The sequence below is a fragment of the Antechinus flavipes genome, chromosome 4 (genome assembly GCF_016432865.1).
Source record: "Antechinus flavipes isolate AdamAnt ecotype Samford, QLD, Australia chromosome 4, AdamAnt_v2, whole genome shotgun sequence".
Lineage (NCBI taxonomy): Eukaryota > Metazoa > Chordata > Mammalia > Dasyuromorphia > Dasyuridae > Antechinus > Antechinus flavipes.
Window position 1 is genome coordinate 339763622 of NC_067401.1, and position 27186 is coordinate 339790807.

Sequence of the window (27186 nt, forward strand, 5' to 3'; positions counted from 1 at the left end):
TCAAAATTCCTTGTCTGTAAATGATAGGGTCAGGCTTCAGACACTTTCTAGCTGTGTGACCTGCGTGCCTCAGCTTCCTCATCTGTAAGATGAGCTGGAGAAAGAAGCGGCAAATCATTTCAATACCTCTCAAAAAGACCCAAATCCACCTAAAGGATCACGAAGGTGATCAGGGTCAGGTCTGAAGATGACGTTCCTACGGCGTGAGTTTGAACCCAAGCTCTTCCATTCTCTGGATGACTCTGGGCAAGTCGCTTAACGTCTCCGAACCTTAGTTCGGTGAAGGGTGAAGGTGGGTTTGGACGAGATGACTTTCAGGTTCTCCCCCGAACCCTTACCTGTTACCTCCCCAGCAGATCATTCAATTCCGGGGGCAGGGAAAAGGGTTTTATTTATCTTGGGCTTCAGGGACTCAAGAAGCACTCACTTCTTTACTGAATCCCGGAGGTCAGCAGAGGAGGGGAAATCTAAGTGACCCAGGAGGCGGAGAGAGAAGTCCAACCTCCTCCACCTGCGGTGTAGGAGAAGAGACTCCTCCCAGCCAGGAGAAGGGCGGGGCCGCCCGGGGCTCGGATGTTACAGACCTCCACCGATGGAGAGAAGACCGCTATGGCGGCAACTAGAAGCTTCCCTTCTAGGCAAAGCTAGGGCTCCCCTGCAATTTCCTAAACCTCATTCCCAAAGACCCGACCCATCCCATCTTTCGATTTAGCCCTGCCAATTTTATAAGCCCTCACGCGCGCACTCCCTTATCTAGAGTTCTGCTCACGTGACAGCTTTTCCCCTTACCCCTCATTCCCTCCGCCCTCAGGTTCCGACTCGGAGCCTGCGCCTTGCAGGTGTTTGATTTCCCATAAAGCTGAATAAAGTTTCTTTATTCAAAACAAAGCGTGCTCTATATACGTAGCGAGGAGGAGGCGGAGTTTGATGACACGGTAGTAGTGACGTATTTCCTAGTTATTCCTTCTATCTTCCCTAGTGTTTACATTACTTCCTGTAGCTATGGAAGAAGAGGAAGGAGCTGTGGCTGGTCCTCTAGCAATTGTGACGGATGTGCTTCCTCCTCGGATGACACCCAAAGAAGAAGGGTTTGTTCAGCTTTCCTCTCTCTTTTTAAGCCCCCCATCCCTTCTCGCTCCCCCACAGCAAATAGGGTAGGGGTCTTGGACCCTAAGCAGAGCCGGGTAGTAACTGAGCGAAGGCAGCGCGAAGTGTGCAGTGAGCCCGAGAAGCGGCTTCGTACCGAGGCCTCTCTCCTCTGGGAAAGGGAAGAGAAGGGGAGGGGGCGTCCTCTTCTGGGCCCCAGGGTTTACGGCGTGTGGGATCTTGGATCGGCTGCTCCGTCTCCTGGGAATGAGACCGGGAGTTGTCTCTTCCCAGGGAAGATGCTTGTAAGCTTGACTAGATTTTACTATTGCTCAGCGTTGCCTTTCCCTTCCCCTCTACTCTATTTTCAAGTAATTTTTTTTAACCGCCCTGAAATAATTAAATGGAAATGTACCAATTAAGCAAATTAAGAAACCTTTTTTTTTTAAAAGGCTCTTCTAAAAAAAGTTGTCATTTTCTTTCACATTGTTTCTAAGCCTAATCTCACCACCCACTCAATATGCTGTTATGTTATAGTGCAGATTGCTTGAGAACTCTATTTTATCCTTTTTAAACTTTTATCTTTTTATCCTTTTAACTTGCTTATCAGAAGTTATTCACTCTAGGTGGACTTTTCATAGCTGTAATGAGCTGGTCCTGGAGACCTACGATCCAGTCCTATGTCTGCCACATAAGGAGTGGGCTGATAAATGTTTAACAACCAGCCCAACGAAAGAAAAAAGGACCCAGGACAGGTTTTTTCACTTTAGTTTTCATTGCTAATATTTTTTTCCTTAATCCTAGATAAGAAACAAAACAGTAATCCAAACACTGATCTTGTATCTTTTGCCAGCGAGCTCACCCCGAAAATTTAACAAAATTTGACTTCAACATACCAGCGTCACTTCTTTTGTGACTTTGGGCAAATCACAACGTTTCTGGACTTTAAATTGAAGTGCCTTTTTTGTAAAATTTTATTTTTCTTCCTCTCTTCCTCATAGACTTCTCATGGTGTTTTGGAACTCTTCTATTATTATAGGAGACCACTTTTCTAAAGTTATTCCCCTTAGTTAAAATTTCTAAGATAAAAGTGCTATGTAGGGGGAAGAAAATTAGAGAGAAATTAAGGAGACCTGAGTTTTACCCCTATTCCCCATAGAGCTATGTGACCTATGGCAAGTAACTACCTAACCCAAGCTTGGATTATTGCTATAGCCGGTGATGGGTATGCTTGCCTCACATCTCTTCCCTGCCCCAGTCCATTTTTTGTAGAGCCACCTAAGTGATTTTCTTAAATTACAGATCCACCATGTCATCCCCAATTGCCTCACACTCAAAAACTCCAGGGGGTCCGAATGCCTGTGGGATTGGCCATGAAAACCCTTCATAACCACCTACCTCCCTAGTTTTCAGTCTGACTACAGATCTTTCTCCCAGACATTCCCTTTGCTCTCACTGTCCTTTGCAAGAAAGCTCTCCCCATTCATTCTGCCTAGTTTTCCCTAGTTTCCCAAGTAAGATCTCATCTACAAGAAACTTCTCAGCTCCTCTTAATTCTAGTGCCTTCTCTCTTTTAATTATTTCTATTTACCCTCTATATATCTTGTTTATACATGTTTACTTGTTTTCTTCCTCTTTAGATTTTGAGTTTGATGACAAGGTTGAGTTTTTTGGTTCTTCTATCCCCAGCACAGCATAGTTTGCACTTAGTGAATATTGATTGACTGAAAATCTTTTTGGACCTCCATTTGAAAATGAGGTTAAATAATTTATGGTTCACCTTGTGGGTACACAGTTATGTATCTGTATAAATAATAATGGTGAATGTTTATATAAATGTCTTAAACTTTGCAAAAGATTTAAAATATATGCTTGGATCCTATTTTCTCTTGAAAAGTTAGATCATGATTTCTCTTGTGCAGCAAGAGAATTGTGTAAATATGTTTATACATATTGGATTTAGCATATATTTTAACATGTTTAACATACATTGAATTGCTTGCCATCTAGAGGATGGGGGAAACAAGAGAAAATCTGAAACACAAGGGTATGCAAGGGTCAGTGTTGCCAAATTATCCATACATATGTTTTTGAAAATAAAAAGCTTCATAAAAATAAAATAAAATATTAAAAAAATTAAGAAGTAAAAACTCAACAAAGCTTGAAAAAAATTTAGATCAATTATATGTATTTATTGTATTCATAATGCTTATTTTTAAATTTTTTTTTCAGAACTGTGAAAGGTAAAGATAATTCAATGGGTATTTATTTAAATTTAATGGTCAAAATTATCTGAAATTTATTTTTGAAACGGCAGTTATTTACATAGTACTTTAGTTTCCCTAATTTTAATCACAACAGCCTTATGAGATATTATTGTAGCTTAGAGGTAGAAGGGGCTCTTAGCATGTTGTCAGGGAAGCCATTATCAATATTTGTTTGAAATAGAGACTTATTTTACAGATGAAAAAAGTGAGGCATAGAAAGGTTTGGTGACATGACCAAAGTCTTACAGATAGTTCATGTCTTGTTTTCTTTCTCCAATTAAATAAGTGAAAAGAGGTTAGAGTTAAGTGACTGGGTCTTCAAAGTCCACATCTAGTGTTCTCTTCATTTTACTTAGCTATTCCCTGTTCTCCAGCATGGCCCCAGAGTTAGGCACAAATAAATGTTCTTGAAGAAAGGATCTTTTCCTAGAAATGTGACTCCTTTAGAGAAATTATACTGTTATTGTCAGCATTAATCACACTCAAATCTCAAGAGAACTGTCTATTTTATCATCAAAAATTTCATCAGAGACTGATGTCTTAACACTTGAAATTATTCCATCCTCTCAAAAAACACAAAAGTTTATGATCTAATCTAAATAATAAAACTAATGAAAATTTCTTAATATTTAAGAATAATGATCCACATTTATAGCTCTTTAAGAGGTTGGTAAAGCCTTTTCTTGAGCAAAATCCTGTGAGGTAGTATTTGTAATTATTTCCTTTTTATATAGACTGGGGTGGGGTGTGTGTGTGCAGTTATTAGTCACAAGCTTAATAACTATCAGATCCTAGATTTGAACCCAAATTTTTTGACTGTATTTCAACTTTTTTTTTTTTTTTTTTTGGCTATACCTCACTGTGTCTTGTATGTAGTTTTTACTATACTATACTTATAAGGCATTCAGATCATTAAAGAATCAGAATTTTCCTTAACCAGTACTATTTGAGGACACATTAATTTTTAAAATAATTATATATAAAAATACATTGACTAGATTTTAAAAAAGAATCAGTTGATTCAAATAGTATTAGACTTGATATTTTAGTTGAGGAAAAACTGATTTATTGCCCCTACTTTCCGCCCCAGATTATTTTTTAGTTTTTTTCTTTGTTCTTCTATCAGTTACTTTTTATTGAAAATTTATTTCAGTCAACAGTCAATTTATTAATGGCCTACTATATATTAAAATTGGAGATGCATCATGGTTACAAAGACAAGAATGAAACAATCTCTGCCCATAACTTAAATTTTATCAGCGGAAAAAAGCATTTACACTCTTCTTAAGATCAAACAAATATGAACTTCTCTGTTTGATACTTAACATCCATCACAACTTAGCCCCAACCTAACTTTTACAGCCATATATAACTCTGTGTCCCATGTTTAAGCCAAACTGGCCTTTTTGATGTTCCTTTCATGCCTTTGCATTGCCTTTTTCCACATAGGTCCAATATATATCTTGGTCTTAGAAAACAGTTTTCCTTCAAGAATCGGCTCAAACCTTCTTAATGAAGTCTTGCTTGATTGTCCTCTCTTATTTCCTATTTATTGTCATATAATCCGCTTGAGGATAGTAACTCATTTTTTCTCTATATCCCCACCATTTCACATTGTTTTATCTTTAGTAAATGCTTGTTGATTGATTGAAATAACATATACAAATGAATTAAAATTAATGCAAAGGGAGGAAAGTTAAATTTGGAGAGAAATATATGGGAAAATATGGTTCAGGAAGAAGGAATGGAAAAGGTCAAATATTTGAAATTACTCAGTTGATTCATGCCTCGTATTGTAACTTTATTTTTTATTTTTTTGATGAGGCATTTGGGATTAAGTGACTTGTCCAAGATCACACAGCTAATAAATGTTAGAAGGCCACATTTCAACTCGGGTTTTCCTGACCTTAAGCCTTGTGTTTTCTTCACTATCTAGCTGCCTCTTATAACTGAGAAAAGAAGTGGTAGGGCTAAAAAATGATGATCAGCAAAAACACTATAAAGAATGGAGTAGATTATATGTATCAACAGAAAGAGTAATTGATGTGGGAATTATTCCTGAGTAAGGTTTCTGTATAGTCAGGTTTTTGACTTATCAGACCCAAGTTTAAAATTAGTAAAGAACAGCATGAAAAGATAATGAGATGTATACAATTAAAGCAGTCCTGAACTGTTTAAATGAGTTCTTGGGAAAAAAATGGGAAAGGAACAACTTAAAGGACTGTAAGTCAAGTGCCAGAGTTTTATTGAAAGGGAAGATCATCTCCAAAATGGGTAAATGAATGGCAGATTAGGGAGGATAGTATAGCTAGAATAAATTTCTGCTGAAGAGAATTTCATAGATTCTTGGAATTGTAGAATATCTTGAGTGATGGTCAATGAATAAAGGTTTAGAAATTTTTCAGGGAGGAGTAATTGAAGTTAGGGATGGAGAAAAAGAAGCTGACGCAACTAGTATTGGAGAAGAACATCAAGTTTCAGCCGATGCTAGGAAATGGAAGGAATGTAAAAGGAAGAGAGTAAGCATAAAGAAAAGTTTTATAATGGAATGGGTGAGCCTAATGGGCCTAAAGGAAAAGCAGAGAAAAATAGGGAAGTGTTGTTTTTTGAGGATAGGGCATTAGGGTTAGTTGAATAGAGTGAAAGTACTGGGGACCATTACTTATAAGAATGAATTTGATTTTAGGTCAGTATTTCTAAGTGATAAGAATTAAGTTTGGAAAGTATACATGTTACCCCTAAAGAAATGGAAGTACCAAGCAGTTCATTGGAAATTGATTTCTCCTATGCACTTACACAATTAGATAAAAGATCATCCTTCTAGATTCTAAACCCTTAAAGCAGGGACATTGATAAATGTTTGCTAGAATAAATTGAATAGCATTCCAGTATAGGTCTTATATTTCTCTACTGAATCTCAAAATAGTATACATTGACATGCTAATGTCATAGCAAATATGTGGAAAGTAATTGTGAAAAGATGTATTTTGTAAGTGAAGGGATGCCAAATCTATTACTGTTAATATTTTATTATCACTAAATAACATACTAGTATGTATCACCTCTCTCTTTTTTAGATCTTTACCATATCTTAGAATTAAAGACCAAACACCACTGATCCTAACTAAGGCTATCGATGCATTGCATCGACATAAAAGTGAGTTCTTTGAGAAGCATGGAGAGGTAAGGGTTGTATGTTTAATAATTATCTTTTGATTAGTCATTAAATAGGAACCTGGTAAATGTTACTAATTAAGTCTTTTGACTTCAGTTTTCTATTTTAATAATAGTTGGATATAATGATACTGGTCTGTTTATGAATATCTTACAAATGATGGTTAGTTTCTAAGATTGTGTCACAAAAACTATTTTTCCCATAATTTAATTGGATAATAACTTTTAATATTGACTTGAGTTTTGAGTGATAGGAACATCTCTCTACCTCCTTTTTAATATTCTCTCATTTCCCAGCATCTCTCTTCTCAGGCTCCAACTGCTTTCATGATTCATTTAATATGCTTAAGATCATTGAGTTAGAACTGGAAGGACCTTAGAAGCTTCTAGTTCAACACTCCACTTTTTCAGATGAAGAAATCATCTCCAGGATCATCCAATTAGTAGATGCTTAAGAGATCATCTTCCCATCCCTTCTAATATACTCAATAAAAATCCTAAGTTGGAATTCTGAACATAATATTTTCCATGTAGGAACTACATGTTTTATGTGGTGAGTTATTATATATTGCTTTGGTAATATGTAATATAATATAATATACAATGATTCTGCCCTGTGTTCTCATCTCTCTTTCATGAGTATTTTTGGTAAACTTGTCAACTTCCATGAACTTAATTATCATCTCTATGTGGATGACTCCTAAATTTAAAAATCCAGCCCCTATCTCTTCTCAGGCTCTAGTTTTAGATATGTAATGTCATTTCATATCAGATGTCTTAGAGGCCTCTTTAAACTCAACATATCTAAAACTGAATTAATCTTTTCCAATCCGGCCTCTTCCAAACTTCCTTATTTTTGTTGAACATAGTACCATTCTTCTGGTGTCTCAGACATGTTAACATAGCATTGTCCTGAATTCCTCTCCCCTTATCCACATGCTCACTTAATTTCCAAATTTTCCTATTTTCCCTGTAAGCAATAACTCATATCTCATCTTTCTCTGTACTTATAGCTGTCACCTTAGTTCAGGTTCTAATAATCTCTCAGAATATTTCAACAAACTCCTCATTGGTCTTTCTGCCTCAGGTCTCCCCTCACTCCAATCCATCATACATATATCTTGCTATGAAGTCATTACTCTTTCCCTAAGTGTGATAAGTCATCAAAACATTAGGTACAGCAGTTTTCAAAGGAAGAAAGCCACAATATGAATAATCCTGGCCACTTACTTGATACTTAGACTTATTTGTTTCTGGATGCTTACAATATTTATTTTTTATTTTTTAGTCTTTTAAGCTTTCAGTTTAAGATTTTTTTCAAGAGGTAATTGGTGAAATTTTTTCCATTTTTTACTTTGCTTTATTGTTCTAATAATTTTGGGTGGTTTCCTTTTATGATTTCTTGAACTACAGTATTGTGACTCTTTTTGGTCATGTGTTTCAGGTCATCCAGGGGTTCTTAAATTATCTCTAATATTTTCGAAATGAGTTGTTTTTTAGGAAATAACATATTTTCTTTTAAACTTTTTCAATTTTTAAAAAAGAATTTTGTCTCATGAAGATAACTTATGTTTAACCCATTATAATTTTCAAAGATACTCTTACTTGGGTAAGATCTTGTAACCTTTATGCTAATCTTTTAATTTTCTTTCTGAACTTCTCCTGTAAAGTTATAATTCCTTTTCCAGTTCTTGTTTCTAATACTCTCATTTCATTCATTATATACATTTTAAACTCTTGGTTCATTTCTTCTAAGAATTGCTGTTATTTAGTTGTTTTGGCCATAACTGATTCTTTTCTAACCTCATTTGATTGATCATTATGCAATATTGTTGTATATGTGTTCTCTTGGTTTTTCTCACTTCACTTTACAATAGTTCATGTAAGTCTTTCCAGGTTTTCCTGAAAGCAACCTTCTCATCATTTTTTATAGCATAATAGTATTTCATTACGATCATAAATTCACTTCATTCAACCATACCTCAATTGATGGACATCCCTTCAAATTATTATTCTTTGCCATCACAAAAAGCTACTATAAATATTTTTGTAAACATATGTCCCATTCTTTCTTATTTATTTATTTTTTTTGTAATATAGACTTAATAAATAGTCTTAAAGGGTATGCACAGTTTTATAGTTCTTTGGACATAGGTCCCAATTGCTCTCCACATTGGTTAGATCAGTTCACAACTGCACCAATGGTGCATTAATGTCTCAATTTTCCCACATCCCTTCCAACATTAATCATTTTCCTATTTTGTCATATTATTCAGCCTGATCATCATCAAGGTGAGGTGATATTTCAAAGTTTTAATTTGCTTTTTCCTAATGAATAGTGATTTAGGGAATTTTTTCATATGACTGTAGATAGCTTTGCTTTTTAAAACATTTTTTTTGGGGTCTAAAAACTGCCTCTTCAAATTCTTTGACCATTTGTTGTTTGGGAAATGACTTGTATTCTGAAAATTTGACTGAGTTCTCTATATATTTGAGAAATGAGGCCTTTTAACAAGGAAACTTCCTGTAATTTTTTTTTCCACAAGTGTGATTGCTTTCTATTTTCCTCCATTCTACTTTCCCACATTCTGTCTTTCCTTTCACCCTGTCCCTCTTCAAAAGTGTTTTTCTTTCTGACCACTGCCTCCCCCAGTCTGTTCTCCCTTCTGTCAATCCTACTCTCCACTTCTTTTTTCCCTCCTACTTCTTTATAGGGGAGCAGATTTTTATACTCAACTGAGTGTGTATTATTCCCTCTTTGAGCCAATTAGGATAGAGTTCTCTCCACTGTAAAAGCTTTTTTATGTAAAATAATTTGTCCCTTTCTGCATCCCTCTTTCTTACCCTTTAATTTTTTTTAGATAGCATTTCATCAGAGTCAATCCATATTCATTCCCTCTTTGTATATTCTTTCCAACTACCCTAATATTGATAAAGTTAGGTACAGATACCATCTTCCTGTATGGGATATAGAAATGTAAACAGTTTTATCTTTTTGAATCACTTATTTCCTCTTTACTTTATGCTTCTCCTGAGCCTTGTATTGAAAGTCAAATTTTCTATTCAGCTTTAGTCTTCAGGAATGCTTGAAATTCTTCAGGAATGCTTTATTTCATTAAATATCAATTTTTCTTTGAAGGATTATACTCGGGTTTTCTTGGTAGGTGATTATTGGTTATAATCCTTGTTCTTTTGCCTTCTGGGATTTTTCATATTGTAAGCCTCTATAAAGCTGCCAAATCTTGCTTTTAATCCTAACTGTTGGCTTCACAATAGCTGAATTACTCCTTTTTGGCTTTTTTGCATTATTTTCTCCTTGACTTGAGAGCTCTGGAATTTGGCTATAATATTCCTAGGAATTTTCATCTTTCAGGAGGTGAAAAATAGATTCTTTATATTTTAGCCTCTGGTTCTCTGAGATATCAGAGTAATGGTTTTTTTTTTTTTTTGGATAATTTCTTGAAAGAAGATGTCTAGGCCCCCTTTTTTTTTGATCATGGCTTTTAGATAGTACAGTAATTCTTAATTATCTTTCCTGGATCTGTTTTGAAAGTCAGTTGTTTTTACAATGAGATATTTCACATTTTCTTCTCTATTTTTTTTCTTTTTGACTTGTGTTATTGTTTCTTACTATAGTGTAGAGTCATTAGCTTCCACTTGGCCAAAATTTACCATTTACACTATTAAATTTTTTTATCTGCCTTTTTTTTTTTTTTTTTTTTTTTTTTTTTAAATTCTGTTGGAACCACTTTGCTACTCAGGAAATCAACTACTTCTTAGATATCTTCCACTGTTCTTTCAACATTGTCAATTTTTATTTTCACATTCTTGAAAAGACCTACAAGATCTTTATATCCCTTAGAGACAATATAACATAGTGAACAATGTTGATCTTGGTGTCAGGAGTACCTGGGTTCAAATCCTCTCCCAAGACAAGTCTCTTAATAACTATGTTTTTCTCATCTGTACTTTGTGGATAATACCCGTATTTCCTATTTCAAGTTGTTTCGAAGACAAATGAGATAATTTATGTAAAGTGCTCGGAAGACTTTTAAGATTTTTTATATGTGTGGGTGTAAATTATTATTGTGATTCTAAATCTCTCTGGAAGTTTCTAGTATATTTTGTTCTTGCTTCTAGGGATATAGTTGCTCATAATGTAGTTTTTTTCCCTTTTTCAGTGATTTCTTTTATCACAATATTCATTGAATTTCCTTCTCTTTTCTGCTTATTTGTACAATCTTTCTTTTAATCGTCTAGTGATTTATTTCCTTTTATCATTATCTTATTTGTCACATACATCACTATTTTGAGGTAGAGCCGGAAGGCCGGATTTCATCCCAAACACAATTTACAATTGTTTACTACTATTGTGTATTGGGTTTTTTAGAGTATATATATATATATATGAGACTTGTATGGATTGGAAGGGATTTGGAATTGTGGAATTCTAGATTGGAACGTGATTCATTCTAAACAGCTTTTGGCAGCTGTAATACCCAAGACTTTAAAAGCAATTTTGGGTTTTTTTTCCTTGAACTTCAGATGCCTAAAAATACTATTTATGATGAATGCAATTTGTGAAAGATATTTTTTATTTTCTTTTCCAGGTAGGCACTGAAGCAGAAAAGAAAGCTATCTCTCTTCTTTCTAAATTACGAAATGAACTACAAACTGATAAGCCATTTCTGCCTTTGACTGATAACTGTCTTGATACTGATATATGGAATAAATATCTGGAATATCACCATACTCTTTTAAATGAAAATAATAAAAAAATAAGCTGGTTTCAGTCTCCTTGGTTGTATGTAGAGTGTTATATGTATCGTAGAATTCATGAAGCATTAGTGCTAAGGTAAGTTAATATTTTGTCAGACTGTTACCTAATGTATTTAAAGATGCTCTATGTTTTTTTGTCAAAAAGTATGGCAGAAACTCCTTAGTTCAAATCCTGCTTTTTAATACATCTTGTTGTTATGATCTTGGGCAATTTAATTTTTCTGTATTTTTGGTAAATCTCTAAGACTTATAAATTGCAGAGAAAGTACTGACCTAAACTGGTAGAAGATTTCTTCATCATAACTGTGAAATCACAGGTGTAGTACCAAACCTTATTTCTTTTGCTTTTTGTAACTTCTTAGAGTTGTAAAAGCTAGCTGCCTAGATTGTATTAATGGGAATATAAGTGAGTTTCAGGAAGTTTTCACATTCACGTTTTTTAAAAATTATGTTACCAATATGTTATACTTGTGCTGGATTTCACTGAAGTGCATGTACTTCTTTGAGATAGTGCCTGACATTCCATTTTAAGATTCTTTTTAAAATTGAACACTTTGCTTATTTTATAATAAAGCTTTATTTTCTTATAAAATCTGAATTCATAGCTTTTCGGCAAATCTTTTTGTAAGACTTCACACATAAGACAGATTCACAATCTGACTTTAAAAAAATAAAAAGCAAAATAGAGTACATTTTCTAATGGTAAAAACTAGGTTACATTTTAGCATTTGTTTCATAAACGTAAATATCAGACCAGTATACCACTGTTATGCTATGAAAATGTTATTTTCATTATTCTGTCTAAAATCCAGCAGTCCTCTCTCCAAAATGCTAAAAGTCATGACATTTTTCACATTTGTTCCTTTTTCACATTAGACTCTTTTCCTGATTCCAGTGTCTTAACCCTTATAATCCATCTGTATACTTTTCCAGAAAAATATCTGAAGATTCTGGCTAATTGCTCTTTTGGTCACATGTCTTTAGTGATAGCTGTTGCCTTCTGAATAAAATTCTTTTGCTTATCCCTTACATTTCTTCCTACAACATACCACTCTAGTCAAACTGGACACCTTGCTGAACTGTTCTCTGTGCCTTTGGCTCAGCTTATTGCTATGATTTAGAATGTCCTCCTTTGTCAATGTTGCTTACTTCCCATATCATAAAGAGAACTTTGGTTTTGATGCCTTTAGCCTTTGATTATTTAATTAACTTTACATGTTGTTTCATAACTGTTGTACTTATATCAACTTGTTTATATTAGCAATGTTGATAAATTATCCTACTATACTACTAGAATACGAGTTACTTGAAAGCTGGGAATTAAATTATGTTGTTTCTCCCCCACTGCCAAGCAGTGTGGGTCCATAATATATGTAATTTACTTCTCATAAGAACTAAGGTAATTCATTTTTATAGATGAAGAAACTGAAGAAAGATTTGAACTCTTGATTTTTAGCCCAAAACTATCCACTATATCAGGGCTTCTTAAACTTTCTCCACTTGTAACCCTTTTTTGTTTGAGAATTTTTTACATTACCTCACATATATAGTGTGTGAAATAGGTATACATACAAATCAAACATTTACTGATAATAAATCATAAATTCACAACCCCCACATTCAGTTGTGTGACCCCATAGGCTTGCAACCCATAGTTTTAATAAGCTTGGTATGCCACCGTGTTGATTTCTGAAACTTAAAATTTCCTATAGAAAATTTTCCCCCCACATTTAATCCTACTTCCTGTTTTTGATATTTGAATTTCTTTCTATTGTTGAAATGCTTTTATTCACGGATTTCAAAGAATGTAAATGTTGAATGGAATCTCTAATGGGAGAGAGAGAAAGGAGAGATTCCATTCAACATTTACATTCTTTGAAATCCATGTTATTCATCAAATCTTTCTATAATTAGATCCATGTGTTTATAATTGACATGATTATCTACAATGCTTAACAAACATGTAAAAACATTTTTAAAGGAATTTTTGTCATTGATTTAGAGCTCTTTGAAGGAATGAAACTAAAGGATCTATCTTTGTATTTCAGCATAATGTTTGGACATTATACAGATATTATATTATGGCAATATGACATAGGGTAATTCTCAAAGTTGGGTTCAGACTAAGATATTTTGTAGGAAAGAGCCACAAGGACAGTTATCAGGGAGATTGAATATTAATATGAGATACCCTTTCCTGTTAGGATAGTTACTTAAGTCAGAAGAAAGAATTGAACATGTCTTAGTCATTTGTGACATTTAGTGTAAGAATTATCCTTTTCAGACACTGAAAAGTGAAGTGAAATTCTTTTGACTTAAATAGGCATTATAAAGATTGTTGATTTATTAATTTTTATATAAAAATTTTTAATATGAGGTGTGACTATAAACTAAAGAGGCTGATTTTTAAAGAAATAGAGTGGAAGTTAGACATGTAAATAGATGTTTTTCTTCAAAGTTAAATTGGGAATTAATAAAATTATTCCAATCGTACCGTCATCACAAAAAACACTGGAATTCCTTTTTTGGAATTGCCTTCAAAACCAGGTTATGAGCCATATAGGAAAAGTCTCAGTTTTTTTATGGTTGTACCTAATTTTTGAATCAAGATGGTATTGCCTAGTTCAGTCCAACCCACCTTATTTACCAGACTTGACTCCAAAAGATTTTGTTTCCAAAAATTAAATCTACTTTCAAAAGATGAAAATTTGTCACCATTGAAAACATTCAAAAGATTGTGTCATGGGCTCTGAAGAAAGTATCGAAAGAGGAAGTGCAAAACTATTTTGAGCAATGATCTTATCATTGGAATAAGTATATTTTCTCCTAGTTTGACTCCTTGGAAGGAGAAAATACTCATAAATACTCATTTTGATGTGCAAACTTTGGTAGGTGTGTTTTTAAAAAATTCATCTTATTTTCTTGTCACAATTTACTCTATAAACTTTGAATTTTTTAACCTGAATATAAGATGGGGGTAGGAAATGGATTTGGATAATCTAGAATAGAATATAATCCCCCAGTTTTTTGTACTTAACTTTGAAATATGTCATATTTTTTCTTCAGATCTAGCTTTCTGGTTTTTTTTTTTTTTCTTAGTTAACACTTTTATTTCCCCATATTCCTATTTTTATTTCTCCATATTCTTTTATTACATACTGGCTAAGAAACAAAAGGAGAAATCACAGGAAAATAATTGATGTTAAGTATAAGGGTAAGGAAAAGGGAGAATGAGGTGGGAATTTAAAATTTTTCCAAGATAACTTGCACATAGGTAATCAGAACTTGACTGTATAATGAAGTCAAGGCAGCTGGTGACCAAGTAAATCGAGCTGCATTTGGTCTCAGGAAGACTTGAATTTGAATCTTCCTGGAAGACTTAGTTTTCTGACTCCAGGCAATTCTTTATGCTTCGGTTTCTTTAATTGTAAAATGGTGATAATAATTACACCTAATTTATAGGGTTGTTGTGAGAATAAATATGAAAATATTAAAATGTATATTGTTGTTTTTAAGATGGTAGCTTTTTCTACTCTCTTGTGTTTCTTGACTTGAAATTTCCATCAGAAGAACATGGCAAATAGGAGAAAATGTCACATCAGTTAATATTTTAAAATATTGTATATTGGAAAAGGGCTATGATTTCTCAGTAAGTTTTTACGATTGTAGAAGATTTCAATTTTTAAGAAGCTTTATTCTTTGCCAGTTTGAGATTTGACTAATTGCTAAGATGATATTAACTATAATATAGTATCATGATTATTTTTACACTCCTGTTTCTTTTGTTCTATAATTAGTTCACCAATAAGTTACTTTGATGTATTTAAAGAATCAAAAGAACGGAATTTCTTTGAATCACAGGAAGCTATTAAGACTTTATGCAGCTATCTACAAGACTTAAAAAAAAGGATTGAAAATCTAGATGAAAAGCAACTGAAAGATGAGTTTTTTAAACTCTTTCAGGTAAATATTAAAGTGTTTTCTTTCTCTTCTCTGTGAATCTTTGTGTGTATATAAAATAAATTTAGAAAAAGTTAATTTTTTTTCTTTTTACATATTCTTTATCTGCCAAGTCATTTAAGGCCAATCTTACATATTTGCAGTGGATTTAAAAAAAAAATATATATATATATATAAAATACTGTGGGGCAGCTGGGTGGTGCAGTGGATAGAGTGCCAGCTCTGAAGTCAGGAGGACCTGAGTTCAAATGTGGCCTCAGACACTTAACACTTTCTAGCTGTGTGACCCTGGGCAAGTCATTTAACCCCAATTGTCTCAACAAAAAATTAAAATATATATATATATATATATATATTATATATATATATATATATATATATATATATATATATACACACATATATATTCAAATTATTCAAGAAATAAAATTCGTTTTAATTCTTGGAAATGAGTTTTTAGGTTAACTTAGAATTTTTTCCTTTAACTTAGGTTTTCTTGCTTTTTTTTTTGATTATAGCTTTTTATTTACAAGATATATACATAGGCAATTTTTTAGCATTGACAATTACAAAACCTTCTGTTCCAATTTTTCCCCTCCTCCCCACCCCCCTCCCCCAGATGGCCGATATACTTTAACATCCAATACATGTTAAATATGTTAAAGTATATGTTAAATACAATATATGTATACATGTCCATACAGTTATTTTGCTGCACAAGAAGAATTGGACTTTGAAATAGTGTACAATTAACCTGTGAAGAAAATCAAAAATGCAGGTGGACAAAAATAGAAGGATTGGGAATTCTATATAATGGTTCATAGTCATCTCTCAGAGTTCTTTCGCTGGGTGTAGCTGTTTCAGTTCATTACTGTTCTATTGGAACTGATTTGTTTCATCTCATTCTTGAAGAAGGCCACGTTCATCAGAATTGATCATCATATAGTATTGAAGTATATAATGATCTCCTGGCCCTGCTTATTTCACTCAACATCAGTTCATGTAAGTCTCTCCAGGCCTTTCTGAAATCATCCTGCTGGTCATTTCTTACTGAACAATAATATTTCATAATATTCATATACCACAATTTATTCAGCCATTCTCCAATTGATGGGCATCCACTCAGTTTCCAGTTTCTGGCCACTACAAAGAGATCTGCCACAAACATTTGTGCACATACAGGTCCCTTTCCCTTCTTTAAGATCTCTTTGGGATATAAGCCCAGTAGTAACACTGCTGGATCAAAGCGTATGCACAGTTAGACAACTTTTTGAGCATAGTTCCAAATTACTCTCCAGAATGGCTGGATGTGTTCACGATTCCACAAACAATGTATCAGTGTCCCAGTTTTCCCACATCCCCTCCAACATTCCACATTATCTTTCCCTGTCATTCTAGCCAATCTGACAGGTATGTAGTGGTATCTTAGAGTTGTCTTAATTTGCATTTCTCTAATAATGACTTAGAGCATCTTTTCATATGACTAAAAATAGAAACAATATATTTTTTATATTTCTTTGCTTATCATCCTCTTTTCCCTTTTCTCACTTAAAACATCCTTAAATATTATTAATATTCTTCTGAGAACTTCTTAGAAGTGTGTTCTGGTCCATTTGGATAGAAAATGGGTTCAGGGGTTGAGCCAAAAAATCAAAAGTACAAAATATTTGAAGGAGGAACCAAAAAAACAGCAGGAAAAATATAAAAGAAGTGAATTTGAAGCAGAGGACTTTTTTCAAGTCAAAATTTATTATCTTTCTTGTCCAAGCCATTGAAATAGTTTAAGAACACACAGAACTGTTGGTCTTATCTCGGTCTTCAAACAGTCTAGTTTGAAAGAAAACATTAACATGTGAGAAGTAAAATAAGAGGTTAAAATAATAGTTCAAAATGATAATAAATAATTTGAGTTACTGTCATATTAATAAATGCATTTTATAGATATTAGTTGACATAGGAATATCAGTCTTGCATCAAAAAAAAAGCAAAAAGATCTACTTGTACAAAAATATGTATAGTAGCTCTTTTTGTCAAGGCTAAGAATTGGAAATTGAAGGAATACTCATCAATTGAGAAATGTGTAAACAACTTGTAGTATATGATTATAATGGAATATTAATGTGCTATAAGAAATGATAAGATATTTCAGAAAAACCTGGAAAGACTCACATGAACTGATGCAAAAGGAAGTGAACAGAACCAAGATATGTGCACATTAACAGTAATATTGTTAGATGGAAGAATGATTTAGCAATTCTTAGCAATACAATGATCCAAGACAGTCCCAAGGGACTAATGATGAAGCATATTATCTCAAGAGAAAGAACTCTTGTTTGAATTATTGTTTGAATACAGACTGAAGCATGTTATTTTTTTGCTTAAATTTTTTAAAATTATTCATTTCTTGTACAAAATGACTAGAAATATTTTACATGGTTGCATATGTATAATGTATAACCCATGTCTTATTGCTTACTGTCTCAGGGCAGGGGAAGAGAGGGAAAGGGAAGGAGGGAATAGAATTTGGACTTCAAAACTAAAAAAAAGAATGTTTAAAAATTGTTGTAGCATTAATTGGGGATGAAAATTTTATATATATATATGTCAGTCTTGGCAGAATACATTTTACATTTATCCTGGATCATTTTCCATTTTTACCTTCTCATATTAATGTGCATGAATATGTATATGCAGATACAGTTTCTTCAATAAATCTGTGGTTTCATCAGTGTGGGTATTTTTCTGCAGTGTAGATTATAACTTAGCTAATATTGTTATCACATGTCATTCATACCTTTCTATAAATTCTCTGTAGAAGAGGCTAAAAGCCCTTCTCTTGTAGTATTTTATCCATGCATCTCTTTTATCTTTCACTTTTGTTATATGGCTTTTTTCACTTTTGAGTTATTTATTTTTCCTGTTTCAAAAAAATTGGTTCAAAAGTGAAAAATTCCATTAAATTTAAATATCTATGGACATTTCCTTGATTCAGTGAAACAATACTTTAAAAAAATATTTCTTTGCTTATCTTTTTTCCTTTTCTCATGTAAAATATTCTTAAATATTATTAATATTATTCTTCTGAGAACTTTTGGGAGGTGTGTTCTGGTCCATTTAGATAGAAAATGGGTTCAGGGGCATCTAATTAGTGTAATGGATAGAGCACCAGCCCTGAGTCAGGAGGACCTGAGTTCAGGCCTCAGACACTTAGCACTTCCTAACTATGTGACCATGTAGAAGTCACCTAACCCCAATTGCCTCAGGAAAAAAAAAATGAATTAAAAAGAAAAAAAAAATGTGTTCAGGGGTCAAGGAGTCAAGCAAAATGATTTTTCATGTAAAGTTTATTTAATATCGCCTTTAAATTGTACAGGGAAACAGTTTTATTTTTATTTTATTTTATTTTTTTTCGTTTTACATTTTTATTTTTTTTAATTTTCTTTTTTATAATAACTTTTTATTGACAGAACCCATAGCAGGGTAATTTTTTACAACATAATCCCTTGCACTCACTTTTGTTCTGATTTTCCCCTCCTTCCCTCCCTCCACCCCCTCCCCAGATGGCATGCAGTCCTATATATGTTAAATATGTCCCAGTATTTCCTAGATACAATATTTGTGTGCAGAACCAAACAATTCTCTTGTTGCACAGGAAGAATTAGATTCAGAAGGTATAAATAACCCAGGAAGAAAAACAAAAATGCAAACTGTTTACATTCATTTCCCAGTGTTCTTTCTTTGGGTGTAGCTGCTTCTGTCCCATCATTGATCATTTGGAACTGAGTTAGATCTCTTTGTCAAAGAAATCCACTTCCATCAGAATACATCTTCATACAGTATTGTTGTTGAGGTATATAATGATCTCCTGGTTCTGCTCATTTCACTTAGCATCAGTTCATGTAAGTCTTTCAAAGCCTCTCTGTATTCATCTTGCTGGTCATTTCTTACAGAACAATAATATTCCATAACATTCATATATCACAATTTACCCAACCATTCTCCAATTGATGGGCATCCATTCATTTTCCAGTTTCTAGCCATTACAAACAGGGCTGCCACAAACATTTTGGCACATACAGGTCCCTTTCCCTTCTTTAGTATCTCTTTGGGATATAAGCCCAGTAGTAGCACTGCTGGATCAAAGGGTATGCACAGTTTGATGACTTTTTGGGCATAATTCCAGATTGCTCTCCAGAATGGTTGGATTCGTTCACAACTCCACCAACAATGCATCAGTGAGGGAAACAGTTTTAAATGGAAATTTTATTTGACTTTTGCTACTAGAGATGTAATCTTCAAAGTATTTCACGTGTTTATAGGTACTAAACAATGATTATTTTGTACTTTCTTTCAGATTGTGTTATGGGGAAATAAGTGTGATTTGGCACTTTCACCTAATCAGAGCATCCCTCAGACATCTAGTCCACTAGCTGTTTTGGAAGACTTGAAACCTTTCATTTTAGTGAATAATTTGGACTACCTTTGGTCACTACTTATGAGTAGAAAGAAAATGCGTCAGGAGACATTTTCTGTTACAAGAGTGGATTTTATCATGGATAATGCAGGATTTGAACTTGTTACAGATTTGGTAATGGCAGATTTCCTGTTAGCATCTAAGCTGGCTACTGAGATCCACTTTCATGGAAAAAGTATTCCCTGGTTTGTTTCAGATACTAATAAAAATGACATATATTGGTTGATTGAACAGTTAAAAGCTGCTAATGCCAAGTGCATGTCTAAGTGTGGGATTAATTGGGAATATTATCTTAAACATTCATGGATTTACCAAGATCATATGTTTTGGACTCTGCCTCATGAATATTGTACTATGTCTCAGGTTGCTACTGATTTGTATGCTGAACTAGGGAAGTCAAATTTAATTCTTTTCAAAGGTGATTTAAATTATAGGAAATTAGTAGGAGACAGAAAATGGGACTTTACAGTTCCATTTCATCAGGCTTTGAATGGCTTCCACCCTGCACCTCTCTGCAGCATAAGAACACTAAAAACTGAAGTTCAAGTTGGTCTGGAACCTGGGCAGGGGGAAGAGATTACAGATACTGATCCTCAGTGGATGACCACTGGAAAATATGGTATTTTTCAATTTGATGGGGCACTTTAATTTGGCTTAGGGGCTTCTAAAAACTTCTAAAAAAGAGAAGCTTTAGCATGCACATTTCCTCCCTAAAAAGTAATTCTGAAAATTTAATTATTTTAAGGGTTTTGAGTTACCTTTTTAAAGCTTACTCTTTCAGTATCAGCTGTCTTTGTATTGAGCTGCTTTGGGAATCTTATAGACATTTCATTATTATTTATTGAAATTTTGTGTTTTATCATCCCATCGTTACAAGTGGATCAAAGAGATTACTGAGATAAATGTAAAAAATGTATAATTTTACTTATGTTTCTGTTTAATTTTTGTCATTTTAAGTTATAGTAAGATATATAATATAATATTTTGGGAAATATTAAAATTATTCTAACTTAATTTTATACTGCTGCAACACAAATCTCATGGTGGCATAAATTCTAATATATTTACACTTTGGACAAATTTCTTAAAACTGTGAAGTTTGAACCAGAGGGAAGTAGAAAATTAACTTGATGTTGTTAATAATTCAGAGGAATTGCCTTTTGTATTTGAACTTCTTAATGATAGTAGTTGAATAAATGCATTCCTGTATATACATTTACTTTTTTGAATGGTTTGTTAAATTACAAAAAAACAAACAAAAAAAGCCAGATTGCCAAGTATATGTATTATTGAAGAATATGATATCTTTTTCATACTTATGAATTATGTCCATAGAAAGAAAAAGATATTTTGATCAAATTGTCTTTAGAAATGAACAAATTACTTTTCTGGAATTTGGAAGGTATCTTTCCACCATGGATTGGCTTTGAACCTGAGTTGTTTAGAAAGTATAAGTACTTTGCCATCTTGATTTGGAAAAAATATAATTGCATTTATTTTCTGGATTTTCGCTAATAAAGTAAATTAATATTCCATTTGGTTTTGTTTTCCCTATGAGTTAAAAATAGACAAAAGACCAGCAATACAATTAACTAATGCATTTATAATATAAAAGCAGACCTTAAAAAAAAGCAGTTTACATATGGAATTGTGTTAGTTTCCTTTCTTCCTATTTAGGTGAAAAAAAGGTTGGTAATGACAAGATATATGTAAAATAATAGCATATATTTATGTATGATTTTTAAAGATGTTATTCTGCATATAGAAAGTTGAACTATAAAAGCAAATATGAGATTATTCACAACATAGCGAGATAAAAGCATTTGTATGGACTGCTCAAGCATAGTGCAGGTTCTTATGTAGATACTACTTTTTGATACAGAATAAACAAAACAGTAGGTATTAGCATTTCTGTTAAATAAATACAACACTCATTTATGAACTTGAAACTATGAAGTTATTTTGTACTTCACAAATTTCAAGTTTTTGAAGTTTCCTAATTTTTAAATAATAGTTAAGTTGTATAAAATGTGCATTTGAAAAAAAAAATGAATAGTTTCTTGTTCCTAAATTATGTAGCATGTGACTTTTTTAAAAAAAAGTTTTAAAAATTTGACAAATGTGAATTTTTATATTAAAAAAAGCCCGAAAAAAAGGATTGTATGTGAATTTGTGATTCTGTTAATAGAGTTTTGGGTTGTATCAACACTGATTTTTTTTTTTTTTGAATTTCTTGCTGCTTTGTATGTTTTATTGACATCACTATCACCAATTCCCCATATTCTATCTATAGCATTCTTTTGTCCCTTAAAAAAGGCATCTCATAACAAATGTGATGAAACAAAACAAGTACATATCTTGGCCAGGTGTGAACATAGATATTTTATTTTATATTTCTAGGCCATTGAAATATAAAATTTTGGGGAATATTTTCTTTACATGTCCATATTTGCTTAAAAATTATACATGTACTACTACAATAATTGTGTACATTTAAAAATGAAATAAAGATGAAAAAATTATATCGCTTATATAGTAGCGATAAGTTTATTGAATAGGGATTATATTTTATGAAATTCACTGATAGCTGTGTGGATAGTATATTAGAATGGAGAAGAGTAACAGACTTGTGTAATCTACATGAGAAGTTATGAGCTAAACTGGAGTGGTGGCCATGTGAGTGGGGAGTGGCAGATGTGACATGTCACCTGGCTGGATATGTGAATGTGGAGGGAAAGTATGAAGTCAAAGATGACAGGTTATGAGAACCTGAGTGCTGGATGGTGGTGATTTCAGCAGCAATGGAGAGATTTGGAAGACAGGAAGAATTGGTGACTGGTGGGCAAAGGAATAATGTAATGTTGTTTGTGATCCAATTCACAATCCGTAATGGACAATCATCTTTTATGAGTCACTTTACCATGAAAATAAAAAGAGTACAGGTCTCTTATTAATATCTGTCTTGTCTGCAAAAGCAGAACACCTCCCAACAAGGTGTCTGATGGAGCCAGGAGGTGATCTATGGTGGTGTGATTAGTTAGACTATAACCACCCTGCAGGATCTGACACCCATCTAGGATAAGCAACGTTGGTAATTTGCACAGCAGAGAAAAAGAACAGGGTAGGGGAATGGTGTGAGACAAGATCAGTGTGACTGCTAAAAGACAAAAGCCACAATTGTTGGAAAGGTGGTGATGGTATCTTTTCTGAAAATCTAATTGATCACACCTCTTGGGATTGGGGAGGGGGGCCCTAGCTTTGGATAGCATTGTTTTAGTTCATCACTTCTCTGCCAAGAAGTGGTAAGCATACTTCATTAGTGCTCTGAAGTTACAACTGATAATTTTACTAAGCAGAATCCTTGACTTTTAAAGTTGTTTTCCTCAATTCTGATGAACATGACTTTCTAGCAATGAGATGATTGATGCCAGTTCCGATGATCTTGCAATGAAGAGAGCCATCTATACCCAAAAAAGGAAAGGTAGAAAGTGAATGTGGATCACAACATAACTTTTTGTTATTCGCTTGCATTTTGTTTTCTTACCCATTTACTTTCTTTTTTTGATCTGATTTCTCTTGTGTAGCAAGAGAATTGTATAAATGTTTATACATATTGGATTTAACATTTTAATATGTTTATATTGACTTGCTTGCCATCTAGGGAAGGGGGTGGGGAGAGGGAGGAGAAAATCTGAAACAAGGCTATGCAAGGGTCAGTGTTGTCAATATGTTTTGAAAATAAAAAGCTTTATTATAAAAAAAGAGAGAAAGGTGAATGTTGAAAACTATCCTTGTATGTATTGGAAAAATAAAATACTATTTAAAAAATAATAAAAAATTTGTAGTAAGAAAAAAAAGTTGTTTTCCTTTATGGTATTGTAGTCTATATGGTTCTAATTCTGCTCACTTCACTTTAAATTGGTCCATACAAATCTTCCTTTTTTCTGAATATCCCTATCATTTTTATGGTATATTTCATTGTATTAATATAATCATAATTTGTAAAACCATTTCCCAATCCATGGGATTTTTTTCCCTTTGTCTTTGTTACACAAAATACTGCCTTTTGTATGGCTGGATCATTTCTGTCTTTGATCTCTGGATTTTGTGATTTGTGAAGGGGTTGATGGGTCAATGGGTAATATGTTTAGCAAATTTTGGGGTACATTTCCAAATTAAGTTTTGGAATAGTTAATTCATAGTTCTACCAATTGTACATTAGTATGACTAGCTTTCCATATCCTCTCCAAGAATTGTCATTTATATTTTTTATCATCTTTTCCAATTTGAGAGGTCTGAGGTGGACCTTGACCTCAACTTCACTGAAAAAATTGAGAATATTCCTCTTACAGCCTTCATTTCCCACTACTCAGACATTTTCCTCCTTTATCTTCACTTTTGTCTTAGCATTTCTTGCCAATGCAAATCCCTCTCCCCTCCTGACTTCTCCAAATTTCCCTTTCTTATCAATCACATTAATCATCAATCTCTATTTCCTGGCTCCTTTATTGTCTTCAAGGATGCATGTTTCTTCCCTTTTCTTAAAAAATGGCTTCCTCTATCTCCTCATGTTTATGGTTAAATTTGAAAATGTTACTTACATTCATTACCTCTACTTCCTCTCTGTTGTAAACCTTCTGCAGTCTGGTTTCTTAACCCGTCATTCAACTGAAACAGATTTTGAATGTGATTTGGCTTCTCTTGTGTGACAAAGCTTTGAAGGAGGCGTGGGAGAGAAGAAGATATTAGACTGCTTACCACACTGATGGTCTACAGAGCCATGGTGCTGACCTCATTGTAGTATGTCTGTGAAACTGGGACAGTATACCAGCGCCCTGCTGAGAAATTGAATTGCTTCCATCTGAATTGTCTTGGGAAGATTCTGAAGATTACCTGACAAGATAAGGTACTGAATGCTGAGATCCTTTCTTGAGCGGAATTGCCACGTTTTCAAATACTACGGCAGAGAGTGCAACTCTGATGAACTGTGCCCATTGTTTGAATGACAAAAGTATGTTTATCTAAAAGACTGTTTTACAGAGAACTCATAACAAGCAAGTGCTCATAGAAGAAGTGAGAAAAGGACACTAAATCTTTCTGAAGAATTTTGTAGACAACTTATGAGACAAGGGAGACACTGGCATGGGACTTCCCAGCTTGGGGTGCCTCTTTTGAAAAAGATGCTGTGCTCTATGAATAAAGCAGAAGTTCATAAGAAGTGTGACATACAGATTTAGAGACATCTCCACTTCACACATTCATGCAGACTATTTGTGCCCAACTGGTGGTAAAGCTTTCCCAGATCCTTTTGTTCTCATTAGCCAGAGGTGGATAAAAGGTACTTTGACACCAACATAGTGATGTCATTTCTGTCCCCTTCAAGCTTGAAGGACAGCAATCTCAAAGGATGATAAACAGATTTATGATGTCAGGGCCTTCCTGCACACTGACTCTCCCCTGATGTACTCTGTTAGACCAGGGCCAAGATACCACTAACTTCAGGCCACAGTTCTCAGAGCTCTGCTTAATTTCTACCTCCTGTGGTATGTACCCCCTTAAAAGGTGCATCTTCCTTCCACATCCTCACCTGTGTCTCAGGCCCTCTGAAATCAGAGAGGCTTTGGCTCTGTGAGTCCAGGTGGGGTCAGGGCTCCTTACAAATCTCTGCTTTGGGCAACTGCAGCTTCCAGCAAGTGGCTGGAGCTCATGCCACCTTTTGCTTCCCCTGCCACCTTTGTTCTCCAAGGCCTCTCAGCCTTCCAGCAATCTTCCTTTGAATTTAGACTAGCTGGAAAAGTTTCTGTTTCTCTTTGGTCTTCTTGGTCATGTCATGTTCATTTAGATATTTAGTGAAGGACTGGGGCTCCTTTACAACCTCTCACATCACTATCTTAAGCAGAAGTCCCCAATCCTTGGTTTTTCTGGCTCTACCCACAGATTATAAATGTTGGCAGATTTTGCTGAGCTGGAAAGATTTTGAATAATAGTCTTAATATCTTTTTAAACTTTTCACTTTTGCTCATCCTCATGCATCCATCCAATCAGATGCAATCACATCGGGTTGTTTCTGCCTCCCCAGTATCCTTCACACACATTCTCTGCTCTCCATTCACAGTTACCATTCTAGACCTCATCAGTTCTCATCTAGTGGTTTTCAACAGCTTTGCAATTGGCCTTTCTGCTGCAAATCTCTCCACTCTAATCCCTTCTCCACCAACCTGTCAAAGTGATTTTCTTAAAGTGTGCATCTGACAATTTCATTCCCCCTAATCTTCAAGTGTTCTTTATTACATCTAGCATCAAACCTGTCTTAAATACAAAAATCTTTAAAACCTACAAATGCTGTCTGAGAATTAGGCTAGTTAAAGGACAGAGAGACTGGCTAGAAGGTTTGATTTTGTTTACTCATGCAATTAAAAATCATTATTCCTGCCTATTAATATATATCCACAAGGGGTTTCTTAATTTCATTTCTTATAATGAATATTATTGACAGATTTGGTATTATACATTTTTGTAGAAGGGATTGAAACAATTCTCTATGCAGAAAGAAGGCGGAATAACTTATAGATCATAGATTTAGGAACAGAAGAGACCTTAGTAATCATCAAATCCAACCTCCTCATTTTACAGGTAAGGAAAGCAAGACCCAGACATGGCAAATAACTTACATAAGGTTACCTAAATAATAAGTGCCTGAGGCTGGATTTGATACCAAGTCTTCCTGATCCTAAGTCCACCATTCCGTCTACAAAAACATGTTCTTTTTTAAAGATAAAAAGAAGAGAATATGGGAAGAATAGACATGGTGGCAGTGATGTTAACTAGCTTACATTGAAGAAACAGTACTAAATAAATGAGGTTAATTGAATTTCAATTTTTCCCTAGAGTTTTGAATCACTTATTTGTGCCAGATAAAATGTCTTTGGAAATAATGATTTCAGTAGCCTTTGTTTTGATCTTACATATTATGCCTATTCCTTTACTTTTTAAAAAAACTAACTTTATACTCTCATAATCATTTTCCAAATATTGTCCAAAAATGTACTTTCTTCTGGGAAAGAATTTTTATATCTAGTATTTCTGATAAAGGTCTAATTTTAATAATTATGTATAAAGAGAATTGACTCAAATTTATAAGAATACAAGCCATTCCCCATTTGATAAGTGGTGAAAGGATGTGAATAGATAATTTTCAGATAAAGAAATTAAAACTATTTCTAGTCAAAAGAAAAATGCTATAAATCACTTTTGACTAGAGAAATGCAAATTAAGACAACTCTGAGATACCACTTCACCCCTCTCAGATTGACTAAGATGACAGAAAAAGATAATAATAAATGTTGGAGGGAATATGGGAAAACTGGGAAACTGATGCATTCTTGATGGAGTTGTGAACTGATCCAACCATACTGGAGAGCAATTTGGAACTATACCCAAAGTACT

The 27186-nt window shown here is 33.7% G+C and overlaps 2 protein-coding genes and 1 long non-coding RNA gene across 4 annotated transcripts in view; 2 read left to right on the forward strand and 1 right to left on the reverse strand.

Annotated features, from left to right (window-relative positions):
• RMND1 (required for meiotic nuclear division 1 homolog) overlaps positions 1 to 776 on the reverse strand; it is a 118886-nt gene extending 118110 nt beyond the window's left edge. The window contains exon 1 of the mRNA XM_051997945.1: positions 585 to 776. The gene's annotated coding sequence lies outside the window, so the exon portion shown is untranslated. The remainder of the gene's footprint in view (positions 1 to 584) is intronic.
• Positions 1 to 23578, forward strand: part of LOC127562335 (uncharacterized) — a 70878-nt gene extending 47300 nt beyond the window's left edge. Inside the window, exon 2 of the long non-coding RNA XR_007953655.1 lies at positions 22499 to 23578. This is a non-coding gene — a long non-coding RNA (uncharacterized LOC127562335). The remainder of the gene's footprint in view (positions 1 to 22498) is intronic.
• Positions 899 to 22271, forward strand: LOC127562332 (damage-control phosphatase ARMT1-like). Of its 2 annotated transcripts, XM_051997951.1 has the most exons (5): positions 899 to 1088; positions 6431 to 6536; positions 11138 to 11382; positions 15104 to 15269; positions 19621 to 22271. In XM_051997951.1, exons 1-5 carry the CDS (start codon positions 1003 to 1005, stop codon positions 20386 to 20388), a joined length of 1371 nt encoding a protein of 456 aa, XP_051853911.1. In that variant the 5' UTR covers positions 899 to 1002; the 3' UTR covers positions 20389 to 22271. The 2 variants fall into 2 exon arrangements, with proteins under 2 accessions (XP_051853911.1, XP_051853912.1); XM_051997952.1 differs by lacking the exon at positions 6431 to 6536 and having other exon boundaries at positions 905 to 1088.
• Positions 23579 to 27186: the final 3608 nt, after the last annotated feature.